We start from the raw sequence: 20,999 nt of genomic DNA, 5'->3' as shown, positions 1-20,999 counted from the left end.
TTTTTTCAATTATTATTATTGAAATATTTCCCCAAGTCTTTTTTTTTACCAAAAAAGCATTTATTTTATTTATTTTTAAATTATTATTATTATTATTATTACTAAAATATTTCCCCAAGCTTTTTTAACCAAAAAAGCATTTATTTAGTTTATTTTTAAATTATTAATATTTTTATCATTATTATTATTATTATTAAAATATTTCCCCAAACTTTTTTCAACCAAAACAGCTATTGTTTGATTTTTTTATTGATTATTATTATTATTATTATTATAAAAATATTTTCCCAAAGCTTTTTTTCCAACCAAAATATCTTTTTATGTTTCCTCAATTGAAATTAGGGCTGTGCGATTAATTGAAATCGAAATTGTAATTTGGACATGCGCGATTTGTAAACCGCCCTACAGCACGATTTTCCAGCAATATGCCATTCAATCCAATCACAGCGCAGCGCGCCTAAATAGAGCGTGAGAACAGGAGACTCAATAGCCTGCATATACTGCGATGAGTGAGTTCAGCATGGGAGGACTGTGGTGTGGGGTTACTTTGGATGCAGGAAGGCTGATGTATCGCATTTATAACACTGCGTTCACACCGAAGGCTGTGAGAACGTCAAAGTAGCTGGAAGTCATTCATTTTGATTCATACGCATACACATACATGCACACACACAGTAGTCTATTTATTAGTTTTGTCATAGGGCTGTACTAGAGGTGATTTTTATTTTCTGTTTTGCCTTGTGTCTGTTGTAGAGACATGTTACAGCTCTTTGATGCATATCTAATTGTTGGACTCAAACTTCCCTAAATAGGTTTCAGATTCACACTGTAAGAGTGAAGCAGAGTGAAGCAGAGTCACTCGCTATTTTCAAGAAACGACTAAAAACTCAACTATTTAGTCTCCACTTCACTTCCTAAGCTGCAATTGCCTCTTTGAATATCACACTAATTGTACAAAAAAAAAAAAAAAAAAAACTACTAACACTTCCCTTCTTAGACTTTACAGACCTGAAACTTGCCTTTAGTACTTATTCATTGTTGCTCTTAGTTGTGTAAATTGCTTCCTTGTCCTCATTTGTAAGTCGCTTTGGATAAAAGCGTCTGCTAAATGACTAAATGTAAATGTAAATGTAAACACAGACTCAGTTTGTCTGTAACAAAATCCTGATTAAAATTGAAATCGCAATATCGTTCAGGTAAACCGTGATAGGTTTCTCTTGCCCATATCGCACAGCCCTAATTAAAATCCCCTTCAAACTGCAGATTTAAGATGCCAAATGAAGTCTTACAGAGTTTGTTTCCTTCTTTGTCGTATCCGTGCAGGTAAACGGCACCGATCTCAAACATCCAGCGGGGAATGCTGCTCTCCGTCAGATCTGAACACAAAAATAACATGAAACAGCACACATTCAGCACATTCTCTGCCGGAATAATCAGCACAACACCATCAGCTCCACACAGTACATCTGATAACAACAAATCAACACGGTTCCTTTAGCTGGAAATTCAAGATCGGCAGAGGCTGAAGCTTTTAAGGATAAGAGGAGGATTGTGCTCAAACACTCAGTATCTGTGTGGAGTTTGCATGTTCTCCCCGGGTTGGCGTGGGTTTTTTGCACAGTCCAAACACATGCGCATGAACTAAATAGAACTCATTTGGCTGTAGTGTACGAGTGTGTATGGGTGTTTCCCAGTAGTGGGTAGCAGCTGGAAGGGCATCCGCTGTGTAAAACATATACTGGAATACTTGGCGGTTCATTCCGCTGTGGTGATCCCTGATGAAAAAAGGGACTAAGCTGAAAGAAAATGAATTCATGCAATAAAGAGTTGCATTTTTATGCGTTTTATCTATAATTTTTAATTAATATTGTTAAAATGCAACAGAAATCAATGTTAAATTCCACACAAAATACTAAATAACTTATTTTTAAACATAGAAAAATATTTTTTAGAATGTAATACTAAAATATAAAAGCGTTTTCTTATTTTATAATTATTTAAATGCTTGATTATACAATTAAAAGTTAATCGTTTTAATAATAAAATACTGACAATATAAAAAAAAAAGAATTGCAAAAGTTAAACAAATGTCAATATTAAAAAATGGTCAATCTGGGGGCTTAATAATTTAAATAATGCAAAAGAATTCATATAAAAGCTTAGTAAATGTAAACAAATAGAGTAATATAACAGCAGAATTTTAGTTAAGATAACTGTTTCATTTAACATCTGTAGAAATTACTTCTTTAAACAAAATGTAAACAAAATGTAAACACAATATTTAATAATAATAAGAGTCTTCCGTTCATGAAATCTGTGTCGGGGTCAGACACTGTAATGAAAAGTGGCCATAAATGAGCTCCACTTTCCTTCTTTTGGTGTGTTTGAGCCAGAACTTCTTTCTTTCTCACAGCAGAGCAACTGACACACATGTGAGACACTTCCTCATTTCAGCTGCTTCTGGGAAACAACATCACACACACACACACACACACACTAACATCTCAAACAGTCATTCATTCAGAGCAGGGGTCACCAACCTTTTGCAAACTGAGAGCTACTTCTTGGGTATCGTTTAATGTGAAGGGCTACCAGTCTAATACACACTTCCTAATAACAAATTTGCTCAATTATTATTAATAATTAATGATATTCATCTATGTGAAGACACTGATCATGTTAATGATTTCTCACAATAGTTGTCAACGTTGATTGGAAACAGATAAATATCAATTTGCACTTCATTTGTCTGAAATTGTTTTTAAAGTTTTTTTTTTTATATATAACTTAATGTCATTTTCAATTTTACACCAATGCAAGTGTGATTTAAAAAGAATATTACTGGTATGTGGTGCTATGGTAAGCTAATATTTTAGTAACAGGCCCACAGGCAACTCACGTGATCCTCGCGGGCTACCTGGTGTGCGGGCACCATGTTGGTGACCCCTGATTCAGAGTCTCTCACTCTCACTCTCACTCTCACTCACTCTCACTCTCACTCACTCACTCACTCACTCACTCACTCACTCACTCACTCACTCACTCACTCACTCACTCACTCACTCACTCACTCACTCACTCACTCACTCACTCACACACACACACACACACACACACACACACACACACACACACACACACACACACACACACACACACACACACACACACACACACACACACACACACACGAGGTCTTCACAGAGGACTGGAGAACTCAGTACCATTTTAACAGCAGAAAAAAAGAACTAAAGACTCATTGAGTCTCACACACTCACTCACACATGCCCTCCACCACAGAAACTAGTGCCTGGTTTCATTTTCCACTGTGGTTTGATAACGGTGGTTTATGATCTGATATTTGTAGTCAGCGTCGGTTTCTCCACATTCATCCATTCCTCAGCTCGTCACAATCTCTGAACTGTTTTGTAAAGAGCACACGGCTTCATTCTCTTTAGGTTCAACACATTAATGGCTCGTTTCCACTGACTGGTACAGTACGGTACGGTTCGGGTCGCCTTTATCAGGCTTGCGTTTCCACTACCAAGGGTACCCTTGTGGTGGGCATGGTGTATGACAAAGTTTCAGTCGACGTCATTTTCGCTTGTGAAAATGTCTACAATAAAGCTGCACAGGTCATATGAAAAGCACTTCTCACAAAACAGATGCTTTACACATAAATACTTCTGTATAAATGCTTATTACTAACTTTTCTATAAACATGAGTTGATTATAACTGCAGATCAATGACGGTGCGAAATAGCCGACTGTAACGTCTGTAATTATATTAAATAAATTAATAAATGAGCATATAAGAACACATACAGACCCTTACAGTCTCTGATATGTTACCAACTACAGAAGAACTACACAAAGCCGACATTTCGTCGTTAATTAGGCTCAAAACAACACAAAGTATAGCCTACAGTCAGAGTAAACCTCTCATCTGTGTCTGTAATCTCCAGCAGCACATGAAGCCTCTGTTAGAGAGTCATTCCATCATCCCAGTTCATAATAGTCCAAAAGGTGACAATAAAGATTAAAACAAGGCAGTTTGTTCACGTTTGCTGAAGAAATAACCTGCTCCTTGGCTTCGCCTTTTTTTTCGCGCTCCACTCTCGTGATTGTCCTTTTCTTTCTCTCGCGTTTGTCAGCTTCTCACAGGATCGGGTTTCCAAAGCTTGTCAATAATCAAGCGCACGTTATTATCATCAGCTCAAGAAGTTTGTTATTTCAGATAGAGACGCGCGGCGAGCGCAAGAAAGAAAGCAAAACCACTCTGGCTTCAGACTGGCTCGTTAAAAACTACGCGGCACAGGGTGAATCTGCTCTTCTCCATGGCTTTGTGGCTGTTTATCATGACGACGACAGAGTTTGTTTGCAGGATCGACCATGGCTGCATATGTATTTATAATTCCGCTGTAATCTCTCGCTGTGTATTTCAAACATGGCGGGTCCTTTGTTTACATTCTGGCTTGATGAGTTTACGATTGACGCATCTCTGTAAACCAATAGCGTTCAGCTGCGCGTGTAGCTCCACCTTTTTGGGACCCTTTCTGCACTTTCTAAAGGGTCCCGAAAAAGTGGTACGGTACGGTTTGGTTCGTACCGTACCACTCAGTGGAAACGGGCCATAACACACACACAAACACAGACAGACAGGCACATACAGGCACATACAGACACACACACACACACACACACACAGACACACAGACACAGACACACACACACAGACACAGACACAGACACACACACAGACACACACACACACAGACACAGACACAGACACAGACACACACACACACACACACACACACACTTAAATGCACAAACCCAGACTGACAGATAGACAAACATACAGACACTCGCAACCAAACAGCCATACATACATGTCATACAAACGCACTCTCACACAGGCGACGCAGTGGGTAGCACGTTCACCTCACAGCAAGAAGGTCGCTGGTTCGATCCTCGGCTCAGTTGGCGTTTCTGTGTGGAGTTTGCATGTTCTCCCTGTCTTCGCGTGGGTTTCCTCCGGGTGCTCCGGTTTCCCCCGCAGTCCAAAGACATGTGGTACAGGTGAATTGGGTAGGCTCAATTGTCCGTAGTGTATGAGTGTGTGTGAGTGTATGTGTGGATGTTTTCCAGAAATGGGTTGCGGCTGGAAGGCGTAAAAACTTGCTGGATAAGTTTGCGGTTCATTCCGTTGTGGCAACCCCAGATTAAAGAAAATTAATGAATGAATAAATGAATAAATGAATGAATGAATGACACTCTCACACACTCTCTCTCTCTCACACACACAGTCAACCAACGCACATGCAAACACAATATCTCTAACACACCCACACAGACAGACAAACACTCCAACAAACAGCCACACACAAAACAAACACACAGCAACACTCAAATACACACACAACAAACAGACAAACACACACACATGCAAAAACACACACAAACTCAATTAACCACAGTTACAGGCAGACAAACACACACACACACACACACACACACACAGCCAAACATACACAAATACACTCAAACAAAAACTCACAGCCACACACACTGTCACACATACATTACATGCATAAAAACACACCCACACATACTTACAGCCACATACACTCAATCAAACACACACACACACAGCCAGACAGACACACACACACTCAAAACCAACGCACACACAAACACACACTCTCACACACCCACAAAGACAAGCAGACACACTCAAACATGCAAACAACCTCAAACACAGTTACACACACACACACACACAGCCAGCCAAACAGACACACACACACACACACACACACAAAACCAACGCACACACACTCCTTCACACACCCACACAGGCAGACACACGCACAACATTCAAACAAACACAGTTACACGCAAACACACATTCAAACACAGACACACTCTCAGACAAATAAACGCACACACATGCGCGCATACACACACACAGCCAAACATACACAGCCAGGCAGAAACATACATCTTAACAGATAAACAGTAAAACAAACAAACACACATAGGCACACACTCAAAGCACACACACATTACACAGACATGCACACGCACACACACTGACCGTTGACGCTGAACTCTCTCCTCCACTGCAGGCTCTCGTCGATCATCTTTAAGGTGTCCTCCACTATGAAGTGTCTCCAGGTCAGGTATCCCTCCACCAGAGCGTCGTCACGAAACAGCTTCTCCACGTCTCTGCTGTCGTACTTCTCCTGACTCTCTTGTGCTGACACAATTAAATAGGATTATTAATATTGACCCACCAACAGCATATACTCCATCATTCATTCAGTCACACACGCACTAGAGCACTTTTTAGAGCACGTTTGTACTTTATTCAAACAAATATATTTAAACGAACTATTTTATTGCAATTCTAAATTATCGCAACTCTTTTTTTTCTTTTTCTTCCCAGATTCTTAAGTTTGTACCCATGTAATTTTCTGCTTCCAAGACTTCAGAAACAGACCTTTTCTTTTAGCCTCATAGTTTGATGTTGCCGAAATGTTGCCATCTTTTCGTTGTACTGGTTGTTACCAGGTTACGAAAAAAATAATAACACGCTCATCGTTAAGGCTGATTTATACTTCTGCGTCAAACGCCGGTGTATGCTACAGCATACATACGCATAGCCCTTCGCCGTGGCCGTCGGTGTGGCTGACGTGCACCTCTCAAAAATTGTAACTACACGTCGCAACGATGCGTAGAGCAAGCTCTGTGATTGGTCGGCTTGGTAGCGCTGACGAGTCTGGGCGGGACCGAGAGCCATGCGAATGGCGCGAGCGATTGTTTGGAGTCCCGTGTGAAGTGTGGAGTCCCGTGAAGGAGCTCCGGATGGAAAGTTTTGTTTTGTGTTTACCTCATAGTTAAAGTTGTTGCTCGTCCGCCGGTTCCTGCCTCAAAACGAGCGAGTTTGAGCCACTTGTACATCCCGGAAGTGTTCAGGAAAGCCATTTACACCTCACTGCCAACTAGCTTTTCGGAAGTGTTAATGCAGACCAACAGACACAGCGAGCAGAAGTATAAATGCACAGCTACGCGCGTTGCCTGCGCCGTGAGTTACGCCGGTCACTTGACGCAGAAGTATAAACCAGGCTTTACTGGCCGATAGGGGCCACTGGGCAGTCCTTATTGTTGAGCCCTGACATTTATTCTACTCAAAATTAATTTCTTAACATTTTGTGTAGAACATTGGTTTTTTGTGTAAACATTGATACGGTCAAGGCAACATTTTGTTATTGTGTGCAAATAATAATAATAATCTTTAAATGACAATGTTGTATTTTAAATAAGGAAGAAATGTCATCAGTAGTTTACAGTAAATACATTAGTTAATTCGCTAAACACACAAGTATACTATCATTTGTAAAAACAGAGCATTTTCTATTCTATTGTCTGTGTATATATGACCTTGTTCCATCTATATAATAGTGTATATGTCAAGTACAGTCAAAGAAATGTCCAAAAACTATTTATGCAAAGACTGAAAGACCAACTTTTGACTTTTGTATTATTTATTCCACACTAGTGTGAGTTTTACAAGAGCATATAAACAGCATTATCATAAAAACATGACTTTAGCTGTTAGAAAATACTGCAATGAGCAGTGTGCAAGTGCATGGAATATGCATATATACAGTTGAAGTCAGAATTATTCGCCCCCCTTTGATTTTTATTTAATTTTTTTTATTTCTCAAATGATGTTTAACAGAGCAAAGAAATTTTCACAGTATGTCTAATAATATTTTTTCTTCTGGAGAAAGTCTTATTTGTTTTATTTTGGCTAGAATAAAAGCTGTCATTAATTTTTAAACACCATTTTAAGGTCAAAATTGTTAGCCCCTTTTAGCTATCTTTCTTCTCGATAGTCTACTGATCATACCATCATTATACAATTACACGCCTATTTACCCTAACCTGCCTAGTTAACCTAATTACCGTAGTGAAGCCTTTAAATGTCACTTTAAGCTGTATAGAAGTGTCTTGAAGAATACCTAGTCTAATATTTTTTACTGTCATCATGACAAAAAAAAAAGTTATTAGAAATGAGTTATTAAAACTATGTGCAGAAATGTGTTGAAAAAAAAATCTGCTCTCCGTTAAACAGAAATTGGGGAAAAAAAATAAACGGAGGTAATAATTTAGGGGGGTTAATAATTCTGACTTCTTCAACTGTGTGTGTGTGTGTGTGTGTATATATATATATATATATATATATATATATTTTTTTTTTTCATTTACTGCAATTTTAAATCACATTTACTCTACTAAAAATGTATTTCTTAATATTTTGTTTGAAACATTCATGATATTTTGTTTAAACATTGATACAAATATGGCAACGTTTTGTTGTTGTATGCAAATAATAACAAGTTTGAAATGACAGTATTGTATTTAAATATGGAAGAAATGTCATCAGTGGTTTACAGTATATACATTAGTTTCGCTAAACACACAAGTATACTATCATTGGTAAAACCAGAGCATTTTCTAGTTTATTGTCTGTGTATATAACCTTGTTTCATCTATATAACAGTGTGTATGCGAAGTAGTCAAAGAAATGTCAAACTATTTATGCAAAGACTGTAAGACCAACTTTTGCACTTTGTACTATTTATTCCACACTAGTATGACCATATAAACAACATTATCATAAAAACATGACTTTAGCTGTCAGAGAAAAGTGCAAAATGCAAAAGGAGCAATTTTAAATAAAACTTTTCACTACACAATTGATTTCTTAACATTTTGTTTGCATTGGATTTTGTGTAAACATTGATACGATCAAGGCAACATTTTGTTATTGTATGCAAATAATAAAAAGCTTTAAATGACAATGTTGTACTTTAAATACGAAGAAATGTCCCCAGTAATTTACAGTAAATACATTAATTTATTCACTAAACACACAAGTATACTATCATTTGTAAAACCAGAGTATTTTCTAGTCTATTGTCTGTATATAGAACCTTGTTTCATCTATTTAACAGTGCATATGTCAAGTACAGTCAAAGAAATGTCAAAAAAACTGTTTATGCAAAGACTGTAAGACCAACTTTTAAACTTTGTGCTATTTATTCCACACTAGTATGACAATATAAACAACATTACCATAAAAACATGACTTTAGCTGTCAGAAAACAAGTAGGATTCAACAGCTGTGATGTCCAATAATAAACACAAAGCATCGGAAAAGCACACATGATCCACTAAACTCGTACATGTCATTTTATATGTAATATGTGAATGAATAGTGGTACATTTTAAGCTCAATAGTGTGTCTTGTAAACAGTTGTGAACTTAGCGCTCTGCTAACTCACCTTCAACATACTCGCTTTTAAACCTCTGCCGTGTTTCTTGGATCTTGATCTCGATGTCCTTTTGAAGAGATGTAAACAGGCATCATAAATCCATTCTATATGAGAATAAAACACGAAATCCTGCTTTTGTTTCGCTGTCTAATTACCTGCTCTGATTCCGCCTGTCCTGCCTCCGCCATGATAGTGCGCGCTGTCAGTCAGCAGTGGTCTGATCTGCAGCGAGTTCCGTAGCGGACTCTGTGAAACTGGACACACGGCGACGCCATGTTGGCTCTGACATATCAAACAAACCTTTGAACGGGCGCTCGGAGCGAGATAAAGTTCCGCTGATATGCTCTGGTAATTAAACACAAATGACAGCATTGTGTGCTGAGTCTATAAGCAGTAAAGGCTTCTGATAACATCACTTATTTGTGAATCAGTGATTGGGCTGTTCGACTGTTCCTTTAAGAGATAACCGGAAAAGCCACACATCATGACGTGATGAAATGCGCGCGCACTTTGAGGAAAAGAAGCAGCGTGTGAGAAGAAGAAAAGTGTAATAAACAGTGTTAAAGACATGCTGAAGTACGGTAAGAAACATGCTTGCGTTTTGTAATAAGTTATTTTATTTAACACCTTATAAACTGTGGCAGGTTTTAGTTGCTATTTTATTTGTTAAGTAGTGTCAGTTACGTGTTTAGATGTCAAACTACTCTTAAGTTTACTTGACTACTTAAAGTACTTCTTGTAAGTCTTTTTTTTGGCTAGAATGATAACTTAAATGTAAATAATTAATGTGAGTAGTCTGCTTTATTGTTGTGTACTTGTTTGGATGTTTGATTTAGCTTTTCTCTCTATGCTTTCACCATTATGGTACATTTAATGGTCCTGTATATACATATACAACTATATATAGTTGCTGAACGCTGGATTCTGATTGGCTGATGGTCACTCTAAGGCAGGGCTATTCAATTAGTTTGTCATGGGGGTCAGTTCATGAAAACCTGATGATGACACAACAGAAATATGAGAGCCCATATGGTGTGTGTTGGTGATGCAGTGGCGCAGTAGGTAGTGCTGTCGCCTCACAGTAAGAAGGTCGCTGGTTCGAACCTCGGCTCAGTTGGCGATATCATATTTTAAACTGTAGTTGATGTGTAATGTAGCCGTGTGAACATAAACAACATCTCTGAATGAAAAATGCTCAAAGTTCAATGCAAAGGGAGACCTTAGCTGCGTCCCAAATGGCACACTATATACTATGCACTGATGCACTATGTACTTATGCACTTACACACTCAACAGGATAGTATATGTATGTAGTGTCGTCCCAAATAGCACACTAATGTTTTTTTACTAAGGGGAAATTCAAACCGTTTCCCTGATGACGTTTGACGGTTTCTAAATCAGTGAAATAAACGATAGAATTATCAAATAATACCTGCCGTGAGTATTGCCGCATTCACCATCGGGAGGCGCTATCATCACTCTCGTAGGAGAATTTTGCTTTCACCATCCAAAATAAATAAAGTTATTCAACATGTGCGCCCGATAGCTCCGCCTCTTCTGCTACGTAAGCAAACCTGCGGTCGTTGAGTGTGTGAAGTGTCCATCATTACACACTTCATTATACCGGCTGAATGAGGGCATCATCCGGGTAATTAAAGTGCACTTATTATGTTTAGAGTTTTCAGTGTGAACACACTACTTACACTATTTATACTAGGGCTGCACGATATATCGTTTCAGCATCGAAATCGCGATGTGCGCATCCGCGATAGTCACATCGCAGGAGGGTGCGATGCAAAAAAAAAAAAAAAAAAAAATTATATATATATTATGGGTGGAGCCGAACCGGAATACGGTATTCGGAAAAGCAGGAATAGCGTGTTTTTACGAATACTTATGTCAAACAATACTTGATAAATTATTTGTATTTGGGAACAAGAAAAACATTATATCAAAAAGCTTCGTTTCCTCATGAGACCGCAGTGCATGCCCGCGTGAGTGAGTGAGTTGGTGAGTGAGACGTTCAGGAGTCGGTGGGCGGGATGGGGCCGGGGTAAGGAGACTGAGCAGGTTGCTTCTCTATACAGCAACAGAGAAGGCTTGGCAGAGCGAAAAATACTTTTCTGCATTACTATTTTTGTTTATTTTATCATACTAAAAATAACACGTGACAGAAGTTCACTCAAAAGTGAAAGTTCTTTCTGTTATTAATTACTAACACTCCCGTCATTCCTACTACTTTCAGAACATAAATTTTGATATTTTACCATAAGAAAATGCAATGCAGTTATGAAAATTGAGAAATTAAAGCAATACAGAGATCTGGTCCCCGCGTCAGGTCAGGGTGCACCTGTAACCTTAAAAACGCTGACGCGGCGGAGGCGCACTAAACTCACACGGGAAAGAACTGGGCATTCAATTCATGTTTTAGTGAAATAATTCTTTAAATACTGCTCTTTTGATCTCTAAAGGGGAAAAAAGCAAAAGAAATTTGTCGTTAAATTAATTTTAGCAAAGATGCAACTGCCTGTCATTTTCACATTCGTTTTTCAGTTAGGGATTTGGTCTATTAGAGTAACCTAATAAAATTGTTTAGTTGAACACTGTAGTCTACACAATAATCGATATTATAATTTATTATATACATTAGCTATTATTAAAACTAAACTATACAATTGATAAAACAAAACCCTTTATAATGTTTGCTTTCATTTTGACACCGCTAGTTGTAATAAGAAACATCACATTATGCAGAAGCATGCAGTCTCAAGTTAAAAACACCTTTTGAGTTTAAAGATGATCAGCCTGCCAAGTCAAGTTTACAGTGTCATAAATGGAATGGGTAGCATGAGTAAAGGGGATTTGCCCAGCACACAACCTCATGCGCTGCAGGTAGGCTGAATGATAATCTTTAAAAATATATAGGCTATGCAATACAAAACTTTAAACATTTAATAATTTTTTAATGAAAAGAAAAGAAATCAGGAGAGTAAAATATAATTTAAACCACTGGTCTGGCGCTGATACATTATTGTTTGTATCCAGAAGAAGGGGAAAAAAGCAGATGAAAACCTGGCTGGGGAGACGGCGATAACATATCAGTTCTTCAGCAAAGATCACGACATCATTGTGATGCGTTTATCATACAACGCAGTTCGTGTTTATAATCATTTATATCAACTAGTATTAATTCTCTCTCTAGACTTAGTTTCAGGGCTTGTTCTTGTCGGCGCAATATAGCCTCGGCTTATTGCACGTACGAATCCGATTGTGAAGAATGATTAAGCGCTTGCGTTTTTTATTGCATCCTTTTCGCAAGTTATTCATTTGTTTTGTTTTTTAAGTGGTGAGAACATTATTTACTGGCAAACATGTTCCTCGATCTCGTACATCAACAAATAATGTAGCCTACTTAAGTTAATTTACCTTTTATGTAAAAATTAAGGAATAACCGAATTTAATATTAATAAATAAAACATCCGTATAAACGTACATGTTTATTTTTGAACTTTCGTTAATAAAACAACACTAAACTGTTTATAAATATTGTAGTTAAATATTACATTACTTTAACTGCTCGAAACTGTATAATAATAACAATTAAACGTTACATTTTTAAGAACTTAACAAAAATTCTAAATGGCACTTTACTAATCAGTGTAATAATAATAAAAATATTAATAATTATACGTAAAAAGAAAATATTAACCTAGTAACAATATAAGTCAGATGTTTAAAAAAACAGCGTAGTTTCTCTCCACCTTTTGTAGTCATATTTTAAATTATTTGCCAGAGAAACTAACATGTTGACTTTGTCCGGTTTAAGTGAAGAATGGGGTTATAATGTTTCGAGCAATACACTGTCAGACGGTGTGCTTGTAGCGAAAAATGCACAGACAGGCTACTTTTTCACAACCATGCGAGAGAGGGCTTCTGCTTCTGTTCCGCCGCCCGCATTTCTCGCAACGCAGGTTTCTCTACGCTGCGGAGCGGCGCGTTCTTAAGTAGTTACCAAATAGCCTATATGCTCAATTTCTCGTCAATGTCTTCCGTTTATCACTTTCTCTTTTGTATCTGGCCATTTTTGCAAATGCCTCTGCCATGCCTGGCTGAGCTGGGCTTCTGCGTTTAGAAGACAGGAGTTGATTAAGCCTACATGGCTTTTTTTCCCTCGCCGTCAATCGCCACTAGCTTGCATGGTTCGGGACCCGTGGATCTGCGTATCGATGGATTTGCTCCTCAGTGTTTGGACTCTCAGCACTCAGCAGTGAATATTAAAACACACTTTACTTAAAACCCCCATACAAAAAGCTTAATCCAAATTGATTCGTTCACCTTTCTAGTTCGGCACGAATCCAAAATGTTCCCAGATGTAAGAGTTCGTTTTCTAACAAGATTCATGGTTGAACTTGAACTTGCTGAATCGCGCCTAATGTTATATTCTAACAGATATGTAATACTTGGCAACATAACAGTAATTTGTGTTTTAAAGTGCGTGACGTCACGTACTACGGCCGGTGGCAATGGACAACCGAGGTGGCAATGACCACCGCATTGACGCGGTTGTCATGGTGACCGTCACAGCCCTAGTTGTAAGTAAATATATATATATATATATATATATATATATATATATATATATATATATATATATATATATATATATAATATCGCAATATATATCGCAGAGGAAAAAAATATCGCAATGTCAATTTTTTCCAATATCGTGCAGCCCTAATTTATACTACAAAATGGCGTAGAATAGGACGCAGCTCTTGTTTTTTACAGCATTAGCTTTGCAAAGCCTACAGTAGGGCTGTGCGATTAATATCTAATTGCGTTTTTTTTTTTTTTAAGATATTGCAGATATTTAATTTGATTTGCGATTTAATTTTGTAGTCAAGCCAATAATTTAATAATCTGTTTTTTAGTTCCTTACTGCTAAAATGCTCAAAATATATTAACTTATATTAGCAAACAACTCTGAAATTGTACTTTGCTGTTACTTGCTACTACATTGAGTGTCACTGACAGTACTTTTAGTTGACGTTTTAGGAAAGGTGTAGGTTTCACTTGACATGCAAGGGTGAATCAAACAACCCTAACCCCCACAAGAATGAATATTGTATGTGTATATGTGTGTGTGTGTGTGTGTGTGTGTATATATATATATATATATATATATATATATATATATATATATATATATATATATATATATATATATATATATATATATATATATATGAGCAATTCCATGAAAATGTCAACCTTGCCATGAAAAGAAAAATGTTTTCACCAAAATAGCGAAACCGTTTCTACATTTTTTGCGCAGGCAAGTGTTTTACAGTACTTTAACAATACTTAAAAATGTCTCTGTCAATGTTTTCAAACTATTATATTTGATTTACCAAAGTCAAACAAATGTCAATTTCACATCCGTCACATCCATAACGAAAAAGTGTCACATCCATAACAAAGCTTTTCCTTAAAAAATGCAAAAATGTCAAAATAAAATAAAATCAATCAGTTTTGTTCTATAAAGAGCCAACTCTTATCCTTTTGTTGAGCATTATTTGTTTTGGGTTGTGCAGTTTAATTCACAGAATTTTTGCGAAATATGTTGTATACTGTAAACTCGCAGACTTTTTTGTCACATCCATAACGCTTGTTTATTTTCCTCATTTAAAGTATAAAAATGTTCACAGATTGAATTTTTTTGATCCCATAACTCTGTGGTTAGTTGTTTTGGAAAATATAAACAGATGCTTCAATATAATGTTAACGTATACTTTCTCTGCGAATTTATGTTTTGAATTTTTACTGCAAATGTCACATCCATAACGCTGGAATCAGCCATATATATATACAGTTGAACCCCCTGAATTATTAGCCCCCCTGTTTATTTTTTTCCAATTTCTGTTTAACTGAGAGTAGATTTTTTTCAACACATTTCTAACCATAAAATTTTAATAACTCATTTCTAATAACTATTAGAATAATAATTATTATTAATTATTAATAATCTAATAATTATTTTCTCTTTGCCATGATGACAGTATATAAGACTAGATATTCTTCAAGACACTTCTATACAGCTTAAAGGGGCTAATAATTTTGTCTTTTAAATGTCTTTTAAAAAATTAAAAACTGCTTTTATTCTAGCCGAAATAAAACAAATAAGACTTTCTCCAGAAGAAAAAATACTATCAGACATACTGTGAAATTTTCCTTGCTCTGTTAAACATAATTTGGGAAATATTTAAAAATCAAAGTGGGGCAAATAATTCTGACTTCTGAATATTGTGTGTTTGTGTGTGTGTGTATATATATATATATATATATATATATATATATATATATATATGTATGTATGTATGTATGTATGTATGTATGTATGTGTGTATGTATATGTGTATATAAAATCGATATGATCTGTGAGAAACAGACACGGCTAGTGTTGAATTGCTATTCCTATATATAGCATGATAATATTCATTCATTCATTCTCTTGTCGGCTTAGTCCCTTTATTAATCCGGGGTCGCCACAGGGGAATGAACCGCTAACTTATCCAGCAAGTTTTTTACGCAGCGGATGCCCTTCCAGCCGCAACCCATCTCTGGGAAACATCCACATTCACACACACACTACGGACAATTTAGCCTACCCAATTCACCTGTACCGCATGTCTTTGGACTGTGGGGGAAACCGAAGCACCCGGAGGAAACCCACACGAAGGCAGGGAGAACATGCAAACTCCACACAGAAACGCCAACTGAGCCGAGGTTCGACCCTGCGACCTTCTTGCTGTGAGGCGACAGCACTACCTACTGCGCCACTGCCTCGCCCAGCATGATAATACAGATCCTCAAAATGAATAATGTAACCCGAAATGTGGAATTTAAACCTCTTCTCTTCTTTGCTGCTTGGTGTGACAGCTCACGATTCGATTAATGTCCTTCACGATAAGCCCAGGAAACTTTAAGAAACAGCGAGTGTTATCTATCACCCTCACCTGCGCTATCCACTTAAAATGAGCGCTGTGCTGCACCTGAAGTTGTTCTGCGGTCTAACCGCAATTGCGGAAGAGATCGTGCATTAGGGATGCAACAATTATAGATGATGATTGTACAATTATAGTCTGAAGAATAATGGTGGTTATGGTTATGACTAGGGTTGAAACGGTATGAATTTTTCACGGTATGATAATCGTCTAAAACAATACCACGGTTTGACGGTTTCGCGGTATACGGTATGTTACAAATGTTACAAAATAATAGAACAGTGAAGCAAATTTGACTTTTTCCAAATAATATATTTTCAGTTACTATAAACAACACCACTTACAATGAACAAATAAAAAATAAGAAAATAATAAATAATGTGTCAAAGTCCAAATAAAGTCCAAATAAACATGGTGCAAATCCTCAGTAAAAAATAGATATAAATATTTACTATACTATAAATAGTTACATAACGAAACTAGATTCAATATGGACCATCCTTAGGTTTTATGTGCCAGCATGGATATGGTTGTCTGTGGATATGGATTTGGATATGGTTGTCTGCAATGCAGACAAACAGCTGCACCTTCATTTGCGTCTTTTGAAAACAGCAAGAGCAGCAGTTCGTCTTTGCTGTGTCACTGTTTTGTCATGTTTCTGTGCTGCTGTGCATGCAAAAGTACTTAGTATGAGAATTATTTCATGCAAAACTTTTTTTTTGCGTTTTATTTAGCCGCGCATAAATGTATGCCTATCTCTCATTCCGTGTTGTTCAAAAAGCTCATTGTTGGTCCACAAACAAAAGCGAAACCTATGCTTATTGGTTGTGATATAGCGAGTTTGAACCAATCTGGGCATGGAGGAGGGACAATGCATCAATGTATCATGTCTGGTTTGTCCGGAGACACAGTGACGAGCGTTTCTTTGTCAAATCAGCGTTGTCAAATTTTGATGACGTAACCGCACTGATTCCGGAGCGTGATGTGATACAGCACTGGAAAGCTGAGATTCTCTTCTTTATGCCAATCTTTGAATTGTATGAATCGGATCAGCGGATCAAAAGTTATTAAATATTTAAGAGCAATACTTATTTTTAGCCGCGGGCGGCTGTCTCGGTCTTTAAGTGTTAAAACTGTTGATATGCAATTGTTCATGGTATGATAATCGTGCACGTTCAAATCGTGGTAGACCGTCATACCGGTATATTGTTACAACCCTAGTTATGACCATTATTATGCATTTAATAAATTTAAAACATGACTAGTTTAGAAAATCGCATGAAAACTGCTTATTTTAAAGTGTTGTTTATTGCTGCTCAGTAACCAAATGCAGCACAGAATATTAATTTAACACAACCAACCTCAGCTTTCCCAATAATGCACAGCCCTAATTGAAAATGTTTTTCTCCTCTCCAGCTTGTCTTTAACATCACAGCACAATGGCAGCAGAGCAGCGCATCAGAATGCTTGCGTTTGGAGGAGATGTGCTGGTTTTCCAGAGCAAGACTTTCGGCACAAAGGCCCGCGGCTCCGAGGTGTCCTTCTGCCGTTTCTCCTTCAACCAAGACTCGCAGATGTTCTCCATTAAAGAGCGAAACAGCATTCACAAAGACAGCTCTGCAGAGATCGAGATTATTCACTGCTGCGCTGCTCTGGATCAACAAAAACGGCAAAAAGTGCCTTGCGTTTTACTGCGGCTGTGCAAAAAGAGAGCATCTGCTTTTAAATACATGCTTTACTCCATATGCAATGATGTGAAGCTTCATGTGGAGTTTGTGTTAATGCACGATATTAGGGATCGGATTTCAATACTGCAAGGCCCTACGTTAACATGGAGACATGAAAATGTGGTTTACCATGCATCTTTGAAGGATGGAGGAGTGAAGGAAGCGCAAATTCCCTTTAAAGTCGATTTCATGCATGAGCTTTCCAGAAAAATAGTGGCACCTAAAGAGCAAGACCTGCTTTATTTAATTGAAGATGCACAGATATTAGACGCTGCACGTCTTGTTCCTGACGCATACAGATCTGTGCTGCAATGCATGATGGTTTTGTCTGCTGAAGATGTGCATGGAGATTTAAAATCAGCTGTTTTGGCGGCCACGAGCATGAAACAGCTGGTTTACTTTGAGGACTGTGTTCCTCGGGATGTGTGTGTTCTTCCATATGAGCGGCCGCTGGATATTCAGATTCTTCACACGCTGAAAAATGAGTGTCTTATTGCGGTGAGCTTCGCTCAGGGGCATGTCTGCGCGGTGTGGAAGGACACTTTCCAGGTCAGTGATGCTTCCTCAAGTGTTTTTAAGGGTTAGTTCACTCAGAAGCTAACATCAGCACATGATTTGCTCATGCTATAGGTGTGCTGAAGTTGTATATGAGGTTCTTCTTTAGTTATTTAGGAAATCATGTATGCACACTTTTGGTACTATATTTGTTCTTTTAAGGTACTTTTTATATACATTTATTATTAAGGTTTCACCTTATTTTGATGGTCTGTTTGTTGAATTTAAGCTGCATTGCATCTACAGTACATGCCAACTATTCTCATTAGATTATAAGTAGACTGTGAGGTTGGGGTTAGGGTTAGTACAAGTTGGCCAGATATTAAGCAGACAGTCTATTAATACTTGAATGGGCCATCAAAATAAAGTGTTAGCTTAAATTATATTATTAATAAATGTATTATTAATTATATTGCATATATTTATTCATTAATTTAATGGAGATTATGCATGCATACTCACAAATATAAATCTAATTTAAGTGGGGGTATAAATTAATGAATGCATGAATAAATAAACAAGTAAATGATTGAATATAAATGAGTGAATGAATGAATAAATTAGTGAATAAATAAAGGAACGAATATATACATGAATAGATTTTGGTGAATTAATGAATTCATAAAATAAATAAGAAAGTGATTGAATAAAAACATAAATGAATAAAAGTAAACAAGTGCATGAATAAACTTAATGAGTAAATAAGTAAATGCAAGCATTTTAAAAATAAGTGAATGAATACAGGGTGTCCGTGGGGCTTTAAAAGTATTAAAAGTTGATCAATCAGAGAAAATTAAAAGGTATTAAAAAGTCTTAATTGTGTTTTTACCAGGTCTTAAATTTTGTCCAAAAGCATTGTCCAAAATGTTTGACTAAATAAACCTTAAATATATTTATTTTCCTCCAAATATTAAAAACGGCATGCTCGATCCACGCGATTGGGGTGCGTCCAGCCAAGCTCCTCCGTCCGGGTCACATCACATAATTTGCAACTAACACGGGAAGGTGACGTGACACTCTCCACATGTAGTGAAACCATAGAGCAAAACAGATGGCAAATTGGGAAAATATAAGTTTGCGTACTCCTGGTTGGAGAAAGACGAGTTTAAACAGTGGCTGTCGCTGAAAACAACCACCTAATTTATTCTTTCAAGCTTTGTTTCTTCTGAGCTTATCTGAGTTCTGTTGCATGTTTGTGCTCCATTGATTTATTTAACTACAACTGTTTATTATTAAGTTAAAGGTTTGATACTGTTTTGAACTTGAAGTGGCGATGAGGTCTAAAAATATTCTGAGAAGGTCTTTATAAAGTGTTGAAAATAATTTAAATTTTTTTTTTTTTTTTTATTATTATTAAATTAAAAGGGTCATTTAAATTGAAAATACCTTTAGGATTACTGCATATACCCTGGAATAAATACATGAATAATTTAACAAAATCAAGGAGAAAGTGAATAAATAAATAAATAAATATAACAAACAAGTGCATGAATGAACTGATTTAATAAATAAATAAATGAATGAATAAATTAAATAAAATAAGCATATGAACAAATTAATAATTGAATGAATGATTAAATAATTAAGTGAATGGATGAATAATGTATAAACGAGTGAATGAATTAATAAAATAAATAAGTGTATGAACAAATGAATACTTTAATACAAACCATGTGTAGTATGCTTGGAAAAAAACAATTACAGGAAGGCATTAAAATGCGTCTTTTATGCAACTTCAATATATTTATCAAGTATTAAAGAGGTAAAAAGAAATGCTATATGGGATAAATCTTTAAGAATTAAAGGTGCAGTATGCAAGTTTGACACCCAGTGGTTGAACTAGGTATTGCACACCCAGTTTAAAACGCACACAAGCACAGGTTGCCAGATTGACGACCAACAGGAGCGAGTGATTTAAATTGTGCTAAAAAAAAATAAAAAGTATAAAAAAAGCAACGGCACATGATAGAAGAAATATCCTCCAAATTCAAATGAGTTTTTATCCTAATCAACACTATTTCTCACAGTTGAACAACAGAAAACTGACAATGATCAGCTCAGATACAGCTCATGGGCTTTATTCAGTGTTAAATGCTAATAACGTGAGTTTGAATGCCATTTTACAGCACATTTATCACCATACTACTGAAAGCAGCAGCAGATAGTTCACCTCAGATCTGGAGAATAAAATAAATCATTTCTGTGACTGTAACCAACACAAATCAGTGATTCAGCATGTGCATTTCATCATGTTAAAGATGTTTAATATGTATTAATTAGATTATACAGCTCACAATTTGTCTGGAGTGCAGCGAGTACACTATTTACATTTAGGCTGTATTTACATTTCTGTCGTGTTTGGTCTG

General features: G+C 36.7%; 2 protein-coding genes across 6 annotated transcripts in view; one reads left to right on the top strand and one right to left on the bottom strand.

Annotated features, from left to right (window-relative positions):
• The window catches only part of mospd2 (motile sperm domain containing 2), a 70,637-nt gene extending 61,086 nt beyond the window's left edge, over positions 1-9,551 (bottom strand). For all 5 annotated transcript variants that reach the window (XR_015498819.1, XR_015498820.1, NM_001007293.3 and 2 more), the window contains exons 1-4: positions 9,503-9,551; positions 9,357-9,414; positions 6,101-6,262; positions 1,290-1,376 (exon numbers count right to left, since the gene is read on the bottom strand). Coding sequence is in view for 3 of the 5 variants with exons in the window: in NM_001007293.3 (NP_001007294.3) it covers positions 1,290-1,376; positions 6,101-6,262; positions 9,357-9,414; positions 9,503-9,535 (340 nt within the window). In the remaining 2 variants the exon portion in view is untranslated. The remainder of the gene's footprint in view (positions 1-1,289; positions 1,377-6,100; positions 6,263-9,356; positions 9,415-9,502) is intronic.
• Positions 9,552-9,831: 280 nt separating this feature from the next.
• The window catches only part of fancb (FA complementation group B), a 49,491-nt gene continuing 38,323 nt past the window's right edge, over positions 9,832-20,999 (top strand). The window contains exons 1-2 of the mRNA NM_001423658.2: positions 9,832-9,928; positions 17,768-18,627. Of these exons, the coding sequence (NP_001410587.2) occupies positions 17,791-18,627 (837 nt within the window). The 5' untranslated portion in view covers positions 9,832-9,928; positions 17,768-17,790. The remainder of the gene's footprint in view (positions 9,929-17,767; positions 18,628-20,999) is intronic.

Source organism: Danio rerio, chromosome 9 (genome assembly GCF_052040795.2).
Source record: "Danio rerio strain M-AB ecotype USA chromosome 9, GRCz13ab, whole genome shotgun sequence".
NCBI classification, from domain to species: Eukaryota; Metazoa; Chordata; class Actinopteri; order Cypriniformes; family Danionidae; genus Danio; species Danio rerio.
The sequence above is the reverse complement of the archived record's forward strand: the minus strand, read 5'-3'. Positions and strand labels throughout refer to the sequence as shown.